Source organism: Argiope bruennichi, chromosome 4 (assembly GCF_947563725.1).
Source record: "Argiope bruennichi chromosome 4, qqArgBrue1.1, whole genome shotgun sequence".
Taxonomy (NCBI): domain Eukaryota; kingdom Metazoa; phylum Arthropoda; class Arachnida; order Araneae; family Araneidae; genus Argiope; species Argiope bruennichi.
In genome coordinates this window covers 129,442,824-129,464,749 of record NC_079154.1, presented here as the reverse complement: position 1 = coordinate 129,464,749, position 21,926 = coordinate 129,442,824, and the positions used below count along the sequence as shown (strand labels likewise).

Sequence of the window (21,926 nt, the reverse complement as noted above, 5' to 3'; positions counted from 1 at the left end):
CTTGGCATTCAATATTATATGAATAATCAGTTGTCATGAAAATTATGAGCACTATGATGAATGCATAACAATCCCAATTGCTGAGTGGCTGATATATCTACATCGTAAATAATATGTCCTGTTATTGAAGTAGTGGTAGTAATAAATGTTACATATACTTTGCATGTGTGCATATCAGGGGTGTTTGTGCTCCGGGGAAACCCCGGAATTCCGGGAATTTTGAACTTCGATACCCGGAAATTCCGGGGATCGTCGTTCAAAAGGAATAATAATGAATTATTTATTTTGATCTGGGTAATTTTGTTTGCTTTGATAGCAGAAAACGCAAGGTCAGTGTGTGTAGTGAAAACTTTTCCTTTCTTTCTCCAAAGGCAGTGATAATGCGTGAAAAGGGGGAAAAAACTTCTTTTTTGTTCTTTCCTTATTGCGAGTTATGACTCATTCCCCTGGTTCTCGGACATTCTCTTCTGGATTCTTTTCGGCAAGTGGGTTCAAAGGCCTTATCTCTCCTGGCGTGGCGCCAATAAGTAGAGAAGGGGGATTTTTCGCCGTATTAGCTATTTGTCATTGATCGCTTCGCAACTTTTTTTTCTCCGCTGTGTAAAATTTTCGTTTCATTTATTGACGCACGTGTAAATTTTTCGTTTCGTTTATTGAAATATTTTTTTATTTATGTACGCAAGAGAATTTCACTATGAAATTTCTCGATATAAATAGTGATATTATATAATTAGAAGGTGTCCGGAATGCATTTAGGTGGAATTGGATTGAACGGAGAGATGGTAATGGGAATACCATCGGCACATGGTGCAAGAAAATAAATGTTGCTGGACAAGCATATTGTGTTTTTTGTAACTCACTGCTGAAGTATGGTAGGGAAGGATTCAAGGCTTTTACAAATCATTCTAAAACTGTGACACACATAAAATATTCAAAGTGCATTAGACATTCAATGACTTTAAGTAATTATGCTAATTCAAAAAATACTGATGACTTACTGGAGACTGATGCTCGGCCATTGGATATAGTGACAAGAAAAGCACGCCAAGAGGTATTAATAACTTCGTTTATCGTCGAGAATTCTCTTTCTGTCAATGTAGCTCCCAATTTAATTGAACTCTGCAAACAGTTGAGGCGCGATCAGACAGCACTAAACTCGTTGGAAATGTCCAGGACTGCTGCATGTTATAAGATGAAATATGGGCTCGCAAAAACTATTAAGGAAAATATCATTAAAACTTTAAAGGAGACTCCATTTTCTCTAAATTTGGATGAAAGTACTAGCAATGCTCAAGAAAGTATACTGGCAATATTGGTGCAGTTTTATGACAACAATCAAAATGAAGTTGTAGTTCATCATTTTGCATCTCTAAAGATGGAATCTTGCAATTCAGAAGCTGTTTTTAAAGCAGTTGTTAATACTGTTGAAGATAATAATATTCCATGGGCAAACTTAATTAGTGTATTAATGGACTCATGTAACACCATGCGTGGAAAAAAAAAGGGTATTGAAACCAGACTACGATCAAACAAAGCACCCCACTTATTAGATATTGATGGTGACACATGTCACACAGCTAATAACTGTGCAAAAAAATTTGCTTCTTGTTTTGATAGATACTTAGAAGATTTGTTTGATGACATCTATTTTGATATGAAAAGCTGCAGTAAAAGAGAAAATTTTTTCAAAATCTGTGAATCCCTTGCCATTAAAAAACTTAAGCCCTTGAAGAGACCAGACCATAGGTGGGTGTACATTTTATGTGTTTTAGAAAGAATCAAAGATCTGTGGGATGCTCTTATTGCATTTTATTTTCACTACTTGGATAAAACTGATAAAGGGGATTATTTTTCTTATGTTGAAACTGTATACAATAAAAGAAATATTTCTGCAGCTCAAAAAAAAAAAAAAAAAAAAAAATTGTTGAAGGGGTGTATTCTTGCTTGCATTTCCAACAACTCACAAAGGATGCTTTAGCTCGGATAAAAAGAATACTAAATGGGTTATTTGTTATGCAAAACAAAACTTTATTGCATATGGCATTATATTCAGCAGTATTACCAGAGTTCAACACATATATTAAATTATTTGAAACAAAAAAACCAATGCTTCATTTAATACATTCCAGTATTTATAAATTGATGGCAAAATTTTTCTCTTTTTTTATGATGCCAGAAAATATAGAGTTCACATCTTATGATGATTTATTAAAGGTTGATGTCACAAATCTAGAATTCCATCTACCTAGCAAAGTAATATTTACTGGTGCAGAAGCTTCCACTCTCCTGAAGAAATTATCAAAAAATTATCCAATAGCAAAAGAATTCCAAATTTCTCTGATGAAAGCTTATACTAATACAGCACAGCATATGAAACAGAAATTACCCCTTAAAAATTCATATCTAATTAGTTTTGCAGCATTAGATCCAGAGCTAAGAGGTAAAACCAGTATAATATTAGCTTTTGAAAAATTATCTTTTATGTCCCATATTTTTAGTGATAATGAAAAGTCAGAAGTAGAAGCTGAAATAAGGTTATACCAGAGTGATAATGATATCACCAAAGAAATGCTCTACACATCTGATGAAAGTGGAAATCAAGTCAAGTGTACAATTGATAAATATTGGTCTAAAGTTTTTAATTTAAAAGATGATTTCACAAATGATTATAAGTATCCTACACTGGCTAAATTGGTCAAAGCCTGCCTTAGCTGCTTCCATGGCCCATTAGTGGAAAGTGCATTCAACTTAATGGATACACTTGTCACTGACTATAGAACCTCTCTTAAGATTGATTCCCTAGATGCAGTGCAGACTATTAAATATGATTTAATGGCTTCTAAAGAAACCTCATGTGAAAAATATGGCTCAAAAAATCCAATGACTGATCCAATTCACAAAACTCTCTTACTCAATGTGAACAGAAGTTGGAAAACATATCAAGAGGACTTAAAAACATGTATTTCAGATGAGTCACCTATAAAAGTCTGAAAAACCTTCTACATTAGCAGAAAAGCAAACTGCTTCTACCTCTGCATGTGCAGTTCTCGAGGAAATTTCTTCAACTGTAAATGAGGAAAATAAAAGTCAACCTTCCTGCAATTATGAAGTTCACCACAAAAGAAAGACAAGCCCACAAACATCAGAAAATAAAAAAAAGCAGCAGAAATTAGATAATTTTTTTTTTTAAAGAATTAATTCAGGTAATTTAAAATATTTACATAAAATGTAGTAGTTTATATGTTTAAAAATTTATGGTTATTAATTTTGCAAAAAAAGTAATTCTTTGAACTTTTATAATTAGGTCATTCAATACTTCATAATTGTAATTTTTCATTTCTCCCCCCCCCCCCTTCTCGAAACTCCAAAATGTCGGTAGTAAGACCGTAATAGTTTCAGGGGATTTTTTGGGGTCCCACAAACACCCCTGGCATATAAAATAATGTATATTTCTGCATAATTCAATATTTCTGAAATGTGGAGCAATCACTTACAATAATTTTTGAGAAGGGCTATGAACTAATAGACTTTATATTTGTAATATAAACAGTCTATTTTCATTTGATACACATCTTAGATAAAGGATTTTGTTTTATAATTTCACATTCTAAATTAAAATTGTTTATGTCAAAAATAATTCGGAATACTAATTTAAAGTAGAAATCTGCCATAAAATTATTTTTGCTCATCTGCTTTCCTACTTTAATAGTTGGTTTATTACAAATGGTCAAGAATTATACATGTATAATTATTGAGAATTATAAATTTTACATTACTAATTATTACATATAAAAACATTATTAAAATGATTTTTTACCAGTATTTGCAAGTGCTTTTTTTTTTTTTTTTTTTTGCCGGTAGTGGGAATGGGGGCAGAATTTAATGTTGCTTAACTATCTTCGTATTTGTAATATAATTTAAATAAAATTTTCAGAAATCTAGTCTTTTAATTAGGTTGGCATTAAAAAAACTATTTATGCTCAAAATTTTTATTTTAGTCTTGCTATTAGATTCATATATGATATTTAATGGCAAGTAGTTATATTCTTCAAGGAAACTTATATTGTTTATTGTTAATAACATTAAGCTAACAATGTGTAAACTATTAGTTTTTGCTCTTTGTAAAATTACTTCTTTCCCATTATATACAGTTTAAATTCTTCATTTAGAAATTGTATGCAATATTCTAATTCTATATAAACTTCTAATATGGCTTAATTATTGAAATTGCTTATCTGTATCATCAGTTTTATGTTTTTTGAAATGTTATTTGGAATTATCAAATAATTATATCTGCTGTGTGAAATTTTTTTATTGAATATTTATCAGAATAAGCTCAACTGGATAGATGAATTTATTTATTAAAGTTTGACATTCAGATTAATGTTGTAATGAGTTTGAAAAATGTTTCATGTTAAATGGTATGGAAAATAATTTTATTCTTGATTTGTTTTTTTTTTTTGCTTTTTTATATTTTCAGGACAAGTAGTTTTCGTCGTAGTAAAAGCTCTTCAATCTCAGAGGATTCATCTAGTCAGCATAATCCACAGGCTGTGGCAGCTCCAACAAAACGAGGTTAGGATATTCTTCTGTTTTTAATTTTTAATTGAAAAAGAAACAAAATATACTTGAAAATTTAAAAAAAAAAAATGCTTTGTTAGAATACACATTTCTCATAAAAAGTGTTGATGATTTTGTAATAAGCATATTTCAAGTCCATCATGATTGGTTGCAAGTTAAATTAAGAAAATGGCTTTGTATATTGTTATTTATTATTTGATTTTTATTTGAATTTATGATCTGCAGATTTGCTTTATGCAGACAATTCAAGTTAAACAAATAAATTGATTATATTGAGTTTTCAAAGTTGAAAGTTTGAATTCCAAATTAAATACTTTTCTCTTTGGGGAACTGAATTAAAATAAAAAATAATAATAATAAAAACTTTATTTTGTATAATCAACATTGGTAATTTGTATTTGTTGCAATTTGAAATTCAACTTTTGGAATATTTCATTATGATAAAATCAAGATAATGAAATTATAAATATTTATTTTAGTCTGAATTAGTTGTATTTTAATTATATTTGTGATTCTCAATAGATTTGTTTTCTTTTCTTTGATTCTTCTTTCTGAGCTTCAAATTTTATATATAACGCTAAAAAAAATTAGTGAGGCATTTAAAAATGAAGATAACTAAGGCATTAAAATAATGAGTTCGTTGACTATCAAAACTTTAAGTTCAATTGTACTTTACTGAGAACTCAATTAAAACTGAATTATGTACAAAGATTAAATATATAGACAATAAACTCTACATATTTATAGTAATACAAATTAAAATTGGACTAGATTCGTATTTTATCATGTTACAATATTTTAAAGTGGAACGATTAATTAAAACTTCAGTTTATGCATGTAAGCTTATCATATGAGACTGAGTAGCACATCTGATTTCCATTATTTGTTGATTACAAACTATGATTTTCCTATATTAATTTCCTTTATCATTCACAGTAAACTTATTTTCTTTTCAATAGTTATTTATAACCATAATTTTGTTTTTTGTTTTATATAGGTTATGACAAGTGCAAAAAGGACTTAAATAGACAAACAATTTCACTGCAGCGAATATATGCTTTAGTAGAAAAGGGTTTTGAAGAAGCAGCAAAAAAATCTAAAATACAGTTTTCTGAACTTCAAAAATTGTAAGCTCATTATATCATTTTTGTTAAACGAAATTGTTGCAAATATATCTGAACTATTTTTTATTGAGATTAATTTTGTGATATTAAAATAAGTGTTTACTGACAAAAATCATGCATTTTGATTTAGGTTTGAATTACAATCTCTAATAATAAAACTCTTTTTTAAGTTAGAAAATTTCCAAAGAATTTTTTTGTTTTGACAAAGCCGTTTATGGAATAAATGTTAAGTAGTTTAGACATCAGTAATTATCTTTGTGATTTATCCAACTTGGTCTAGTCAAATAGATTGGTCAGTTAGATTCTGTCAAAGTAATCTTAAAAATGCTGCTAGATATTCGACTAGCTACAGTATATGAATGGTAGATTGCCTTCTTGATGATTTCTTGAGAAAAACTGGCTTATATTAAAGTTTTATTTAGAAGGGAATTTTCCAATAGTCATTTCTCAAATACTTACCAGTCTGTTGGTTTTTGGAAATGTTGGTTAAAAATACAGATTAAAGATAGAGCTTTTATTCAGATTGATGCTTCTTAGCTGTGTTATATTTTAAGTTATTGATAGGTACAAGTTTGTTCTTGATTTGTTAACAACACATTGAAAGTTTCAATTTGGTAATAAGGACCAATTTTTCATGTCTCTCTATATGATAAAAATGGTTTATGTATTCTGCCAATGATCAAATAGTTATATATATTTCTGTCACTGAATAATGCCTTTTATTTGATATAATATTCCTTTTAGTTTAAATGTACATTCTATTATTGTTAATATTTTCTTAGGCAGTTTTCCCATTTTTTTCTTCTGATAATTGAATTAATGTTCAGTTTTGATTTGGGTGAAACAGTATTAGTTGGGAAGATCTCATGAGAAGGAAATATTTTAACTAATTAGCTCTTCGCCAATGTACATATGATTGTATACTACATTTTTAGAGAGTAAATTTATGTCAGTCAGTGGAGAAACATGATTGGTAGACTAAAAACCCATCTAAACAAACAGGCATACATCTTCTAATAATGTATATATTCATTAGAATATTTGAAAAAAAAAAAAAATGGACAAATGAAATTGTAGCGTTTTTTAAACTAGTAAGTGATAATTTATAAAATAAATTTGCTGACCATTAAATTTTTTTTATTCTACTACTAATTCTAATTAGAAAAGAGTAGAATTATTTTTCATATCTATTAAATTTTTATTGTGTATTAAAATAAGAGGGAAGGTGAATAAAGCAAGATCATTTTTAATGGCAAGATTAGGGAAATCCTTTTAAAAAAAACCTAGCAATATCAGGGACAATCAAGCAGCAGAAATGCTGGCCATCCTGTTCAAATGTTAAAGCTGTATAAACCAAATTATAATTTTACTATTGAATCTCAAAATGCAAAGGTCTCTCCCCCCCCTTCCCCTTCGAAAATCGGTTCATTTAATAAAACTTTGTTGATTTTTAAAATAATTCATTGCTATATTAATATAGATTGGTAAGAAAACTGGAGAAAGAACTAATACCATATGTATGTCTTTTCTGATGATTAATTCTTCAAAGCTTTTTAAAACATTATTACTATTCTCTCCTTGCGATGAAATTTATCTGAATTTTTTTACCCTTATACTTATTGTGTTTTCATCAAGAGCTTTTGAATTACTTGTTTCAAATTGTATAGTTGCAAAAAAAAAAGAAAAAGAAACCTTGTTATTTTATTATTATTATTGCAGGATAGAAAAACGGCAAAAGGAAATTGAATCTGAGATGGATGAAAGAAAGCAAGAAGCCTGTAAGTGTTTTTCTTTTTCATTGATATTAAATTTTCATTTCCAGTTTAAATCTTGTATTGAATTTTTTTTCTTCTGCATTTGCAGTCAATCTTTGTAAAAGTAGACAGGACTTAGCTGTCGAACTAAAGAGAAGAATAGATCGAATGCCTTCTCTTTCAGAGGCTGAATGGACTGAACTTAGATCTGATGTCAAGGTAAGTTTTTGCTTATTTTAAGCACTGAAATTTTAAGAATAGTAAAATTTTAATGAAGATAAACTGTTACTTTAAAATAGTTAATATTGTTTGATATAGCAGTATATTTATATTGCTTTTCAGCATATTAGCACATGTCCATATTATTCTAACTTAGAATGGCTAAGTTGCCAAGTATGTACACTAAGTTGTATTCATAATATGTATGTATGTATATGCTCATCATATACATACATACCTTGATATAATTAGCCTGAAAAGTTGTATATATATATAATTACTTTAGAGGAAATTCACATACAATAATTTAATAAGTAGAATATTTCTCTTCTTACAAGTTGTTAGTTTACTATTTATCAAAAAATTGGTTATTTATTGTTGTTACAGCAGCATTTTTAAAAAAAATAATGGGGTTATAATATTTTACTAACTTTTTATTGGTATTAAGTACCACTAATAAACCACATGTACACCACTGTATTTACACTCAAGTATGTGCCTCGGTAAGAAATTCAATTTGGAATCTTGGAGGTTGAAAAGAGAGATGTGACAAGATTTAAATAAGTGCAGATATTTTTATAAACAAAATATAACATCTGGTTTTATTTTCATGCTAAATAAAGTTTACTGAGCATATTTAGTAAATATTTTTACAATGTTATATTTGCAAACTTTGCTCATGTATATTAACTTTGTCAATTCAAGTTGATTGACACAATGTTTCACTTTTTATTTATTATTTTATCAGAATGTAATTTTCAAAAATATAATTGTAAATTTCAGATATGTGTGAAACATTTTATTCAGTATGTTTCATAATATTATTTATATCTGTATCCTTTTGCATTGAATAGTCAAGACAATAATGGCTTCAATAACCAAGTTGTCTAAAGCCAAAATTTTGAAATTTCAAGAATTTTTTGGTTTCTCACATTTTTGCTTGAAAACACTGTTCTTGAAAAAGTCCTAACTTTACTGGAAAGATATATATCCTTTTACATATCAAGCATGTAGAGTCATTGTCCTGCAACTCATATTTTGGTGAATTGAGTTGAATGTCATTATGAAGAGGGAAACATGTTTTCATTTAATACCTGAAAGCTTTAAAAAGTTTTTTTAAAGCCCTGTACTAAATAACTGCATTAATAAATTGTTAATCCACTTTTAGTGTTTATAAAGCTATTTCTTTAGTTAAATTAAAGAAAAAAATTATGTATTAGCCTATTTTGTGTTTGCATTGCCTCGATTGGAAAAACTCCCCATTAACTGTTCTCATTTTCATCAAATTCTTTTTAAACCTGAGAAATGCTTTCTTATTGTTTGTTAGTTCTTCAGTTAGTTAATATGTAGATAAATTCAAAAATTAAGTTTAATTTGGAAAAAAGGTTTATTTCTTAATTTTTTGTTTCTAGTGATGCTTTACAACCATGATAATCAATTGCTATGTACCTGGTGGTCATGAAAACCAATCATATGTCTGATGGTTTTAAAAGGACTTATTTATAATAATATACAATCATTTCTTGTGAATGAATTCTAGCAAATGAATCATAGCAAAAATATGCAAAACTTATTTTTCAACGAAAACTTAGGAGTTTTTAAGTCTGTTGGTTGGAAAATGGTATTTATTTGAAGTATAATATCTGAATTTAGCAAACTGGTTCTTCCTTTTGATTTCTTAATGAATTTCACAATTAATGATTATTTTTATTAAGCTTATAGTTTTGAAATTTATTTCCAAGTCCTCATTAGATGTAAAAGTGAGCATAAACATTTTTGTGATTAGGATCTTCCCCTTCCCCAGTAAATTTTAGATGCCCTAAATTATATTATTCCAATTTTTTTTTTTTTTGAATAATGTATTTTTTATATATATTATATGAATAGGTCAATAGCAATAAGCATTTGCAATTTTTATATATACAGTTGAATTTAGGAAAAATTACCCCACACGTTAGGATTTATAAAATTAAAAATGTTTATATAAGAAGGTCTACTCAAGAATTTATTTATTTTATATACCATTAGCAATTTGTGACTGAAAGGAAGTATGATGATGAACTGGGGAAGACAATATGGTTTCAATGGGAAGATATTAGTCAAGTAAGCTTCTTGTTCAAAATCTTTTTTTTGAAATAGATAAATGTTATTATTATTGGAAAAAATCTGATTGTTTATAGTTTCCTTTTTAAATTTATTTTTATAATTTAAGATAAATTAATGTAAATTATGTTTTTATCATATTTTAAGCTATCTGATTAAATATTTTTTTTTTATTACAGGTAATTTCGAATTTTGGAGAAGGTATGTTCATTAGCATTCAAAACTATAAAGTCCCTTTTTATTTTGTTTTGTAAATTTTGATTTGATTATAAAAATTTAGTTTAAATACTATGATTTTTTTCCCATAATTTAATTATTTTAAACTTGTGTATTTTAAATCTGTAAATGCTCTTTATTAAAATGCATAATAACTAAGTATTAATCTGAAATATAATTTACTAATTTCTGATTTTATTGTTGATAACAATAAAACTCTGTAGTTTTGTTTCTTTTAATGACAAATTTTCTAGTGTTAGGATTGCATGGTGAAGATAAGTATTATATTTAAATTCTTATTCTACCTCTTTTATTCTATTGATATTCAGATTAATGGAACTATAAAGACAATTATTTTCCTATCATTCAGTTATGTAAATCTCCCCCCTCCTTTCATTAGAACGATTTGACAATGAAGGAAATATTAAGATATAGAAGATAAAATTTGAAATCGTGTTTATATAATTGCTCTTGACTGAATCAAAGTATAAATTTCTGTTTAATTTTACATTCTTACAGTTGTTAATTCTTATTGCACTTCAGTGCTTGAGTTTCTTTTATGTATGTAATGAATCATACTTATTTGTGCCTTTCAAAATATGATTATTTTTGTTTTTACTTTTCTTTAGCAGCTTTTATTAGTCAATTTTGCATATCTCTTGAAAATGTAGTTAACAATTCCTTATTATTGAATTTTGAATAATGAGTATCCTCTATTTTGAAATTATGTATTAACTCCGCATGCAGTATTTCTAAAATGATGGAAGTATTTCCATCTAGTCTAGTACTTCCGAATATTGTTATTATCATATAGATTTTTCGTTAATTTTAATAACTATTTCAATACTATTATGAATTTTTTTATGTCCTTGGAACTTCTTTTTCAAAAAGTATCTCTACATAACAATAACATATATTTTTGATTTTTCTCCAGTTCCACCCGTAAAAAATGTTTACAGTCAGCGTTCCCACTCTGCTCTTGGCCACAGTGGGGCTTCCAACAATCCAGAGCCTAGTCCATCCTCTTCCCTTGCAAATGAAGAAAATGAGTCCTCTGCAGACAAAAATGGTAACTATTTTGAGTATATACATATTAAAAATACCGAGTAATATGAATTGAAAAATTCTTATTCAGGAGAAAGCCATTGGTCATAAGAACAAGGTTGTTACAGCACTGGGAGAATCGGGAAAAGTACAAGAAATTAAAAAATCTCAAAATCAGGAAAAATACAAGAAAATTTGAAAATTTATATAAAAGCCAGGAAATTGCAAAGAATTTTAAACTTTTTAGTTCTTTTTCTTTCCAGCTGTTTCTTTAAACTTTTTAAAAATAAAATATCATAGCATATAATTCCAAAACTGAAACACCATTCGTGATTGTGTAATTGCAGAAACTTGTCCCTTTTCTATTCACTTCACCCTTTTTTTCTATATAGATCTGTCCAATTTTGTTTCATTTTGGAATCTTTTCCCACAAGTTGCGAGGCTGCTGAAACTACGTGAGAGAATACAATAAATTTCTTTGGCAACAATAGCAACATTCAGTATGCAGAAGTATCACGGTGGTGGTTAGTCTCTTGCACATGAGTTTATTTGGTGGTTTGTTATTCGAGGAATTGTGAGGATTAGAGAATTTATTTTGAAACGAAGTGGGCAGATAAAAAATATTGTTCCTATCTTTCATGAGTAGGTTCTACAAAATCCGTTTGTTGCATACTATGTGTGAAAGATAAGCTTAAGTAATATGAAAAAGCAAGAACTTATTAGTTATAATAATAGAGGAAAATAGGCACTTACTAGTGATACAAAAAGAGGAAAAAATATAAAATTGTGTGCCTGTTCAAAAAAGTCATAATTGATGTTGGGCTTTGTATCTGAATGCAGTGCAGGTCAAATTTGAAAACTTCAAATTTTATCTCCGAAAATAAGCCAATATCAAACTCTTTAGTTCTAGAACAATCATATAAAGTGAAGCTTTTATGGGCATTAAAACCTGTTGTTTCACATTCATCCTTTTATGCAATGATATATATTAGAAATGTTTTTACATCTATTCACTGATAGTGAATAATAAAAAATGTTGTACTTTATTTGTTATTAATTAGTTTTTTTGGCAATTTCTTTAAGAAATCTTTTTTAAACAAGTTGTAATGTGCCTTGATGAATCTTTCAACCGCATTTCAGAAAAGTAAGTTAAGAATTAGTTTGAACATACAGTTACTTTTACAAATTAGTATATGGATTGACAAAATGTAAATTTAGAATTTTTAAAATATGTCCAAGAAGAACTTCCCATGTAAAAAATTATTATAAGATTTCAGATCTAGTTACTTATGGAATATACACAATCAATTGAACATTTCAATAAAATCATAAATCTACTAAATGGAAAACAGATATTTTAAGAGCAATGCATAGAATATTTAAAGATAATCCAGACGTGTTGATTTCCTAGAGATTACTGGTTCTTCTAAATTTCCATTTAAGTTTTGTTATACTTAGAAAATGTCATTGTTTGCAAACATGCTCTGAAGGTTATTGACATCATAAAAGAAATATATAGATTTCAGTACAAAAACTTTGGCTGTATTTGTCATAAGTGATACTATTATAAATATTTGTCAGGATAAATGAATTAATGGATTCTGGCTAAAATTGGCTTCTTTTCTTATCGCTAATATTCTTCAGTTATTTCTTTAAAAAAAATTCAGATATATGAACTAATTTCCTTTCTTATATGAAAGGAAAGTGCCTTTCTTATATGAAAATCTTTTCATTCTTGTTAAACAGTTGATGTAAAATGTTGCCAAAAGAAGCACAATTGAAGAAGCAAAAACATTAAACATTTGATAAAGCTAGAAGATCCTAAAAATCTCAGGCAGAGAAAAAGTACTGATATTGGAATTGTAACTACAAGCTACTTGATTACAAAAGGAGCTGTAGAAACTGAAAAAAGAGGCTTTTTAGGTGTTTTATATTTGTGAAAAATGCTATAAAATATTTTAATGTATTTTGAATACTTATCCAGAAATTTTACTGTTTAAAATGCAGCATGTTGTTTAAATCCACTAAATATAGCCACGATATGTAGAGTGATTATTCCTCAGATGAAAATGTTGCAGATATAAACAAATGTAAAAGCAGCAGATGTTCCAGATATTTTCTATGTTCCAGATATAAACAAATGTAAAAGTAGCAATGCAAAAATTGAAATTTTCAGTTGCATAATGAAATTTAAAATTTTGTATAAATATGTATAATTTTGTAAAATGAAGCTATATGTGATCTCAAACAGTATGGAGTATAAAATGCATCAGCCTTTGAAGTCTTTCAGATCTCCCTACACTAATACTTTTAAGAGGGATTAGTATCAGCATTTTTAATACAAAACAAAATTGCAATGCGAAAGCTTAATCCTCAGCCTTAAAATGCCCTTTACGCATATAACATATGTTATGAACTTGTTGTAATATGGGGGTTTTGTATAAATGTTAACAACACATGTGAAAGAAAACTTTGTGTAAAAGATCTTTTGTGAATGGTATTCCCTACCCCTCCACCTTAAAACGCACAAGAATGGACGATGGGGGAGAAAGAAAAAAAAAAAAAAAAAAAAAAAAGGCATCTGTTAAAACGATCACCAATAGGACTCTTGGAAATTCTAACTCCTTTCAAAACTAGAGTGAGTGCTTGATCAGTCTTAATCGAATTTTAGATACTTATCAGATTTTCGATATGCACCGTATTTTCAGTAACTTTGAACTTCCGATATTGATAGAATTATCATGACTAAGGAGAATCGGTCCTGGTAATGTTTTACGAATTTTTTTCGATTTCAAGATATTGTTCTGATTAGTCAGTATGTCGAGATGCTATTTATAATTTACAATAATTGTAAATAATGATATCGTGATACATCGGGAAATAACGACATGTGTTGGACGATATGCAATGATGAAGTTTGATTGATTGATTTTTATCCTCTGAATTTTTGAAATATAAGAAATAAGTGTTTAATTTTCGAATTTTTGCTAAAATTTTTGAATTGAGAAAAAGAGAAACCCAGATAATTATTGAGATAGTAACATTGGCTACGCTAAACAGAAAGTGTTTATTTTTTTACATGCTTGTATGATAGTTTGTCTCCTCATAATTGAGATTAAATTTTAATTGTTTTTAATTAACATTGGAAGTAATGTAGAATAATGTTTTGAGGTTGTTTCAGAGACAAAATTTATTTTAAAAACATATATAAAATTTTCCAATTATGATTCCAAATTTAATGGACAGCATGCTCATAATGAAAGAATTCTCATATTTATATAAAATAGTTTTTGCAGTTAACAAAGATTTAAATTTAAAAAAAAAATTTCTTTTCCAGATGTTGGTAATATATCTGATACTGCTGAAGATGAAGCTCCTGTTCCCGAAAAGGTAAAGCTAATTTTATAATTTAATGTTTTCAAAGTTGTATCAAATTAATGCAAAGATTTTAATATTTTTAGAGAATGTGGAGCCACTTATTTACTCTGAATTCTTATACAATGTTTTGTTTAAGGAGGAAATCTTTAAATTTTAAAATAGGACAGAATTTTTATATATATATGTATTTGTATCATGTTGGGATTTTTCTGTCTCTTCATTCTGTTATAAATCTACTTACAATTTATTAATTTGAAATATACAATATTTCCTATGTTTTTATGCTTAATTGTTTCTATTATATGCATAAATTAATCATTATTATTTTTCAAATTTTTAATGAATGATTTATTAAATTATTTGTAAATTTAGATTGCATGTAATTCAACATATTAGGGTTATTCGGAGTGCTCCAAAAAGATTGAAATATGGTTTAATTCTGTACCTATTAGAAACAAGTTGGCAATGTAAATTGCAAAGTAGTTCAAAATAAGACCATGCTAATAAAAAAAGAAATCTGTTAATTTCCCAAAAGTTCCACTTTTTAAATTTTTATGCAATCCCTCTTGACAAATTTAGTCGATTGGATAGCTTTAATTCTTATGCAGCAACATCATTAGAAAAAACTGCATTACTCGAATCTTAGAAACTGAATGAGTTATACTTAATTGAAAATTGAACATATTGGTGCGAGTCAACCAATGATCTCCTCAAGATATAGGAATTTAATATTTATACAACATACAACACCTCAAGAATTTTTTGAAAATTTTAAAGAAATTACATTAAGTTTTGACATACAGTTACTTTTACAAATTAATGTGGATTGGTCAAATGTAAATTTAGAATTTTTAAAACATGTCATAGAATAACTTCCATGTAAAATATGACTAAAATTTTAGATCTATGAATTATCTTGTGAACTAAACATAATCCATTGAATGTTTAATTATGAACATAAATTTACTGAATGGGAAACGGGTGTTATTCTAAGAGCAATGTATAGAATATTTAAAAGCTGTCCAGCTGTGTGTGCCGACTTCCTATAAGTTGTTGGTTTTTCTCATGTTTAATTGCAGTTTTGTTCTTTCCATTGGATAGAAAATGTCAGTGTTTGCATAAATACTCAAAGACTTTTGACCACATAAAAAAATACATTAATTTCAATAATAATAATAATTATAAAACCTTTTCCTGTATCTGCCATGACTGATATTATAAATGCTTGTCAAGAACAACTGATTTTGACTAAAATTAGCTTCTCTTATACTGCTAATATTCTTCAGCCATTTCTTTAATGATTCAGATGTATGAACTAATAGTGCCTTTCTTAAATGAGAATCTTTTCATCTTTGTTAAACAATTAATGAAAAACATGTCAAAAAATGCATAGTCGAAAAAGACATTCAACACTTATTTTTGATAGAACTTGATGATCCTAAAAAATGTACGACTGAAAAAAAAGTACTGTTATTGGAATAGTGACTACAAGCTACTTGATTATTATTGGAGCTACTGGAATTAGGGGAAAAAAGTGGCTTTTCAGCTATAAAAACTATTTGGTACTATAAAAAATACTATACTTTTCATACTATAAAAAATATTTGAGTGTTAGTCCAAAAATTTTAATATATTAAAAATAGTAGTCTGTTTAATTCCACATTTATTGAATAATCTTGCTTTTTCTACTCATTAAAAGTATGGAATATTGTTATTCCGTAATAACTAATACTTGAGTGCTGTTTGAGCATTTCCTTTTATATACCGCATATACATTTAAAAAATACAGAAAAAAAAGTTGGGATTTTTAACGAATGTAGACAGTGATATTGGAATGTACCTAAAATTTCATGCACATTTGTTTATCAGACAAAGGGATAATTAAGAACTACAGATTCTTTGAATCTGAGACCAGGCACTGGAAAAAAATTGATTGTATACTTTAGACGAAGAAACTGTCATCATTGCATATTTTTCTGCCAACCCCTGGACAAGCCTTTGAAAAATAAGCAAATTTACATTACTACCTAGAACCTCAATTAATCGAATACAATAGACATGCATTTTGCATTTATGGACTTGAAGTATTCAATCCCTCTGATTTTGACCAGAACTTAGCATTCTGCAATTGGTTGTTAATCCAACAAGACACAGGTTTGAACTTTCCTACGAACATAATGTGAAGTGATGAATGTTTGTTTACGGAAGATGGAGAAATAAATACACACAATGAGCATTACTGGAATAATACAAAACCATTTTTTTCTTTTGGTGCAAGAAATACATCACCAAGATCCAAAATTGAGTACAGATGTAAACTTGAAAACCACGCTGCCATATTTGCTGTCATATGTCAAACTATTATTGTGAAATACAACTACTTTTAATGTGTAATAAATATCAAAATGTAATTACTAATTTTTAAATGATACTAATGTTTAGTATTGCATGAATTTACTAATAATTTTATTAAGTGTAGTTTTTAATTAGCAGTGAAATCTCTAATAAATGTGAATATTAGTAATAAAATAGGACATAATTATAAGAAAAAGAACTTGCATAACTATGTTGATGAGATTTTGCATATTTTCATTTATCTTGTGAGATCTATATTTAATTTAGGTATATATATAATGATATGTTACTTCTAGTTTCAATTTAATTAATTTCCAAGATTTTATCTTAATTTAGCCCATAGTTCCCCTTCATTCAGTTAGCCCTTCATTCTAAAAATATTCTCTTATTTCGTGATCGAATTCCACGTTCAGTTTAATTAATTCCTTTGTAAAAATAATGCGCCATCAGTACTACGTATCAATTGAAAGTGATACTTCCGTTGCCCTTGTCAAAGGTCAAAACATGTATTCCATCGGCGCATGGCTGAAAATCCCATGTTATATAAGACTAGTGATCATTTGTTTTGCCTTTCTTTCTTACTTCTGCTTTTCTGCCGCACTGCACCTTCTTGTAAATAATCGCCTGTTTCCTGGGAGAGAATAAAACGAAATTAAAAATACAACGTCTCGTCTTGTCTGTGTCTTCGAACCTGCATTCTGCTTCAATCAAAATAATGATATATATATTCATTAGCTTCAGATAAAAAAAAATTGACTAGATATTTTCAAATTATTTTTTATACAAAACGCTAAATTTGAAACATATTCTAAGTCTAAATGTATGTTCTGTGTTATTGTTCGGTTAAATTCTTATTGTACCAGAAATTAAAAACAATTACAAAATCTTTCTAAAATATATTTTATATAATGCCTATCTATTTGCATGGCTTTTTTTTTTAATATGTACGACAATTACGAGATACAGATAGAATGAAATTGAGGGCCACATGCACCCTGTTTCTCACTTAAGGCAGACCACTGTTTGTCTCTATTAAAATTTTATTTATGGGTATTTGGGATTTTTTTCACACACCCTATTGCATTTTTTATCTAAAAATTTCCAATATCAATTTATATATGGATCCTATTTTTATTGAAGATACATTATTTAAAGTGAGCAAAAAATGGAATGCCATTTTTTTTTCTATGTTGTAATTCATTTGGTTTTAAAGATACAGTTATGTGGGTTTTTTTCTAATGATCTTGTTGGATAGAAAAGAAGTGATCAAATTTGCTAAAGGGGTCACATAAAAATTTAAGTATAAGTTTTGTGAAATTAACGGAAATTTTTTTTAACATGGTCTTATTTTGTAACTTATTTCAAACTACTTAGCAATTTATACTGACCACTTATCTCTAATGGGTAAGAGTTAAAGCGCTTTTTATTTTTTGAATTATGCATATATTGCATTATGAACATTTATAAATTTTGTAGAAAATCATTTTTTAAATTTCCCATTTGAATCTCATCTGTTGATAGTTTTTCCAGAATTACTGCTAATTTTATATTCATTGCTACTTTTCTTTCCCCCATTACAGGAAGAAGTGCCTGTTTTCACTAAACCACATCCTACTGAAAACAGAACCCGTGTGTATTCTAGTAAACAGTATGAACGTTCGAATCGTGGTCGTTTTCCTAATAATCGTGGATCTGGATATTATCGTGGAAACAGAGGTGGCGGTGGCTATAACCGTCCTAATTATAGGGGCAATTATCAGTATACTAGGCACAGTAACTACAACAACTATGACAACCTCTATACAGAAAGGGATGGACGCATCAACGAGGGATCCTCATATCCTGGTGACAGAAATATAAATAATAATAGAGACAACAAATTAAATAGGAATCAAGGCAGAGGACACATGAATTACAGAGATAACTATAGAGGTTACAATCGAGGAAATGTTGGAGGGCATCGATTCAATGTTGCATCTGCGGAAACCGAGCCCACTGCGAATGTTACCAGTGTGAACACTGAAAAAACAAATGTTATTAATGGCTATGTGAATAGTAATAATTGAAATAACTAGCAGTGTAGGTGTTTTGTTATTTGCTAAGGATCTTTTTTTCCCCTCTTTTTTTTACATTGGGTATGGTTTAACTCATTCAAAACTTTCATTCATAAATTCATCCACTTTAAAAATCTAATGGATATAAAAATTTCCTAAAATTTGCAACTTTACAAAGTTTTGTTCCTATTTTGAAAATTATTTTCAAGTAATATAAAGTAGAGAACATTTGTTTTACCACATTTTAAAGTTCTCTAGAGTAAGGTTACTCACACTAATGTGTCGGTAATTATTTTCTGCTCCTTTTCAAATTGAAAAGGTCTTGTATATTTAAACATAAAAAATGAAATTGTATGTTTAAAAAGAATAGTCAAGAATTAAAAAAAAAGTAAAGTTTTTATGATTGGAATGTTATTCTTTTTATAAATAAGAAAAATAAGATTTTTTTTTTTTTTGCTCCATATCTTAAAAATTTCATTCATTATTAAAACTAATTCCAAAATAAATATTTATAAAATGGCACAAGTAATAGATTATTTGCAACAGATTGTTTTCTATGATTTATGTGACTGGGAATTTTCATGTTCCTTTCAAGTCAAAGTGCCAAAGGCCTTTTGTGGCTTTTATTTGGAACTTGTGTAATAAAAAGTTTCAATGTGTGCCTTATTATATAAGCTCTTAAACGATAATAGCTGTGAAGGCTAATCTCTTTAATTCTACCATCTTCCCTCTCCCATTGCTTTTTTTATGGCATATAAAATGTTCTGACAAACTAGGCATTAATATAAATAGGGGCACTTCTTAGGCTAATTTTCCTAATTAAAATTCCATTTAGGAAGACAATGGATTTATGGTAAATTTCAAAGCTTTCTTAGCAAATGACATTATTAGAGAATTACTATGGGTCATGTTAAACTGGTAAAGATAGATTATCACTCATTTTCTTTTAAAAACAAATATAACCTTTAAACTTGCCTGCTATGAAATGTTTTTTGTGTAAGTGTGTATACTTTTTAATTGAAATAAGTAACTCTTTTCAATTTCCTTATTTTCTGAAGACAATTATTTAAAAAAGAATTGATTTCTAACAAACAAATTAGTCTGTTGTTTTTTGCCGTGTTGAAGCATGAAAAAAAAAATTAAAAAAAAAAATTAGCTAGTTAAATATGTTTCTCTTCATTCGTAGTTTGAATTTAGAAACTTGAAGTTGCAAATAATTTGAACAAAAGTGTTGGCTTTTATTAGTTGCATTTAGCTCTTAGAAATATGGACCACCTTTAATCATTCCTATTGAACATTCCTTTTTAGAACTACTTTGATTGCCTATACATTCAATTATTCCAAATATGTTCTGGTAAACTTGTCCAGAATATGATTTGGGATTGGGAATAATTTTATTTTGAATGCTGCAATAGAAGATAGTCTATGTTTATATATATATACAGAATGTGAAAAGTTACTATTGATGGAATTAAAAATGAATTAACCTATTGCACTTTTCTATATTTTGTAAAATTACACCCTTTCAGATTACCAACAACTGTAGATAAATTTTTACAACTTCAGGTTTACCAAAACTGATATTTAAAACGAAATTTGTTGAAGTAAATATGATGATACCCATGAGTTTTTAAAGACAAAACATTGCACTATGTAGCTTTCTGCATGCTGCCAGATTGAATTTATTTAAATGAAATTTATTCAATCTATCTATACTTAATCTTTACCAGTTTATACATATACAAATTTTTGTAACCTATCTGCTGCATAATAAATCGTAACTAATAGCTTTCATTTACTTTTGATGCTTAAGTGTTATGCTTCCCCTTAAATTGTGGCAAATAAATGGTGTATCTCCCTTCTGTATTTAGTGTATATTGTGCCTTCAAGTGAAAGAGCTCTCCTATGTGTATATGCCATAGTAACCAGCTGCTAGGAAAGATGTTTGTATAATAAAACAACACCCACTTCGTATCGTACCTTCCTTTTTGTAATAAAATTACGGAGTGTGTACCAAGCTTGAATTGCAGCTTACAAAAGGGTTTCCATTCTACAAGCAAAGCAACATTTCCCCAAAAAGCTAAACATAAATAAAATGTGTTAATTCTTTGAGCTTGTCTTACTTCTAAGGAAAAATTTAATTCTTTATGCTGTAATTTTGCTTCCATTTTTGATATATATTTTTCATTCAGTAAAAGTATGTAATTTACTTTCCAAAATACATTAATTTATCCAAAACATTAAAAATTTGCTTTTTAGGGGGAGGGGGCTGTGTGTGTAAAGAATTATCGAGATAATGGATAGTATGAGTTCCTAGATCTAGCACTTCAGTAAATTTCTAAATTGTAAGGGGTTTCAGTGATTTTTTTATATTAATTTGGGAACTGATAACATTTATGTTTTGGAATAATTCGTGGTACATGGTAGACACTCAGTAATATTCCTTGTAATGACACTAGGGAAATTGTGTGCTTTTGTCCAGTTAATTGTTAAAATGTGTACATAATTTACTTGTTAGCTGTGCAATAGTGTGCGTAGTACTTGCCTCTGAGTATGGGACCATTATTTCTTGTCCTCTTGCATGGTTAAAATCTTCTATTTATCATTCTGCAAGTCTTCAAATTTTTTGTACATGATGCTTTTTTTTTCTTTTTGTGGAAGGAGGAAGTCATTCTATGCTTGGATCAGAATGTAAACTTCTCGAAATTTCTGTAAATCTGTCCTTTCTCTCAAAAACATGTGAATAGATTTTGCCTTCACCAATTTATTGATTTAATATAATTTCTATATCATTTAGTATTCTGTATGTATGTGTCTGTCTGTGTATATATACATGTAAATATATAGTACATGTGCTTATTAATAAAAAGTCTTTTTGCATATCTTGAATTGTGTATATTTCATTTGATGTTTTTGAAACAAATATATCTAGGTGGTAAGAAAGAACCAATCTGCACCCTTCAGATTCTTTACCATGAAAGTGATAAAGAATTTGTACGGTGGTGAAACATGAAAGGATTTATGTTTTTGGAAAGTTACGAAAAAGTGGTACTGGGGTAAGGAAAGTCCAGGGAGTATGAAAAGACCTTCATTTATAA

At 28.2% G+C, this 21,926-nt stretch overlaps 1 protein-coding gene across 2 annotated transcripts in view; it reads left to right on the top strand.

Annotated features, from left to right (window-relative positions):
• Positions 1-21,717, top strand: part of LOC129965579 (spermatogenesis-associated serine-rich protein 2-like) — a 42,473-nt gene extending 20,756 nt beyond the window's left edge. For both annotated transcript variants that reach the window (XM_056079596.1, XM_056079597.1), the window contains exons 7-15: positions 4,481-4,575; positions 5,579-5,708; positions 7,425-7,483; positions 7,569-7,678; positions 9,707-9,781; positions 9,961-9,982; positions 10,932-11,066; positions 14,379-14,431; positions 18,355-21,717. In XM_056079596.1, coding sequence (XP_055935571.1) covers positions 4,481-4,575; positions 5,579-5,708; positions 7,425-7,483; positions 7,569-7,678; positions 9,707-9,781; positions 9,961-9,982; positions 10,932-11,066; positions 14,379-14,431; positions 18,355-18,840 — 1,165 coding nt within the window. In that variant the 3' untranslated portion in view covers positions 18,841-21,717. The remainder of the gene's footprint in view (positions 1-4,480; positions 4,576-5,578; positions 5,709-7,424; positions 7,484-7,568; positions 7,679-9,706; positions 9,782-9,960; positions 9,983-10,931; positions 11,067-14,378; positions 14,432-18,354) is intronic.
• Positions 21,718-21,926: the final 209 nt, after the last annotated feature.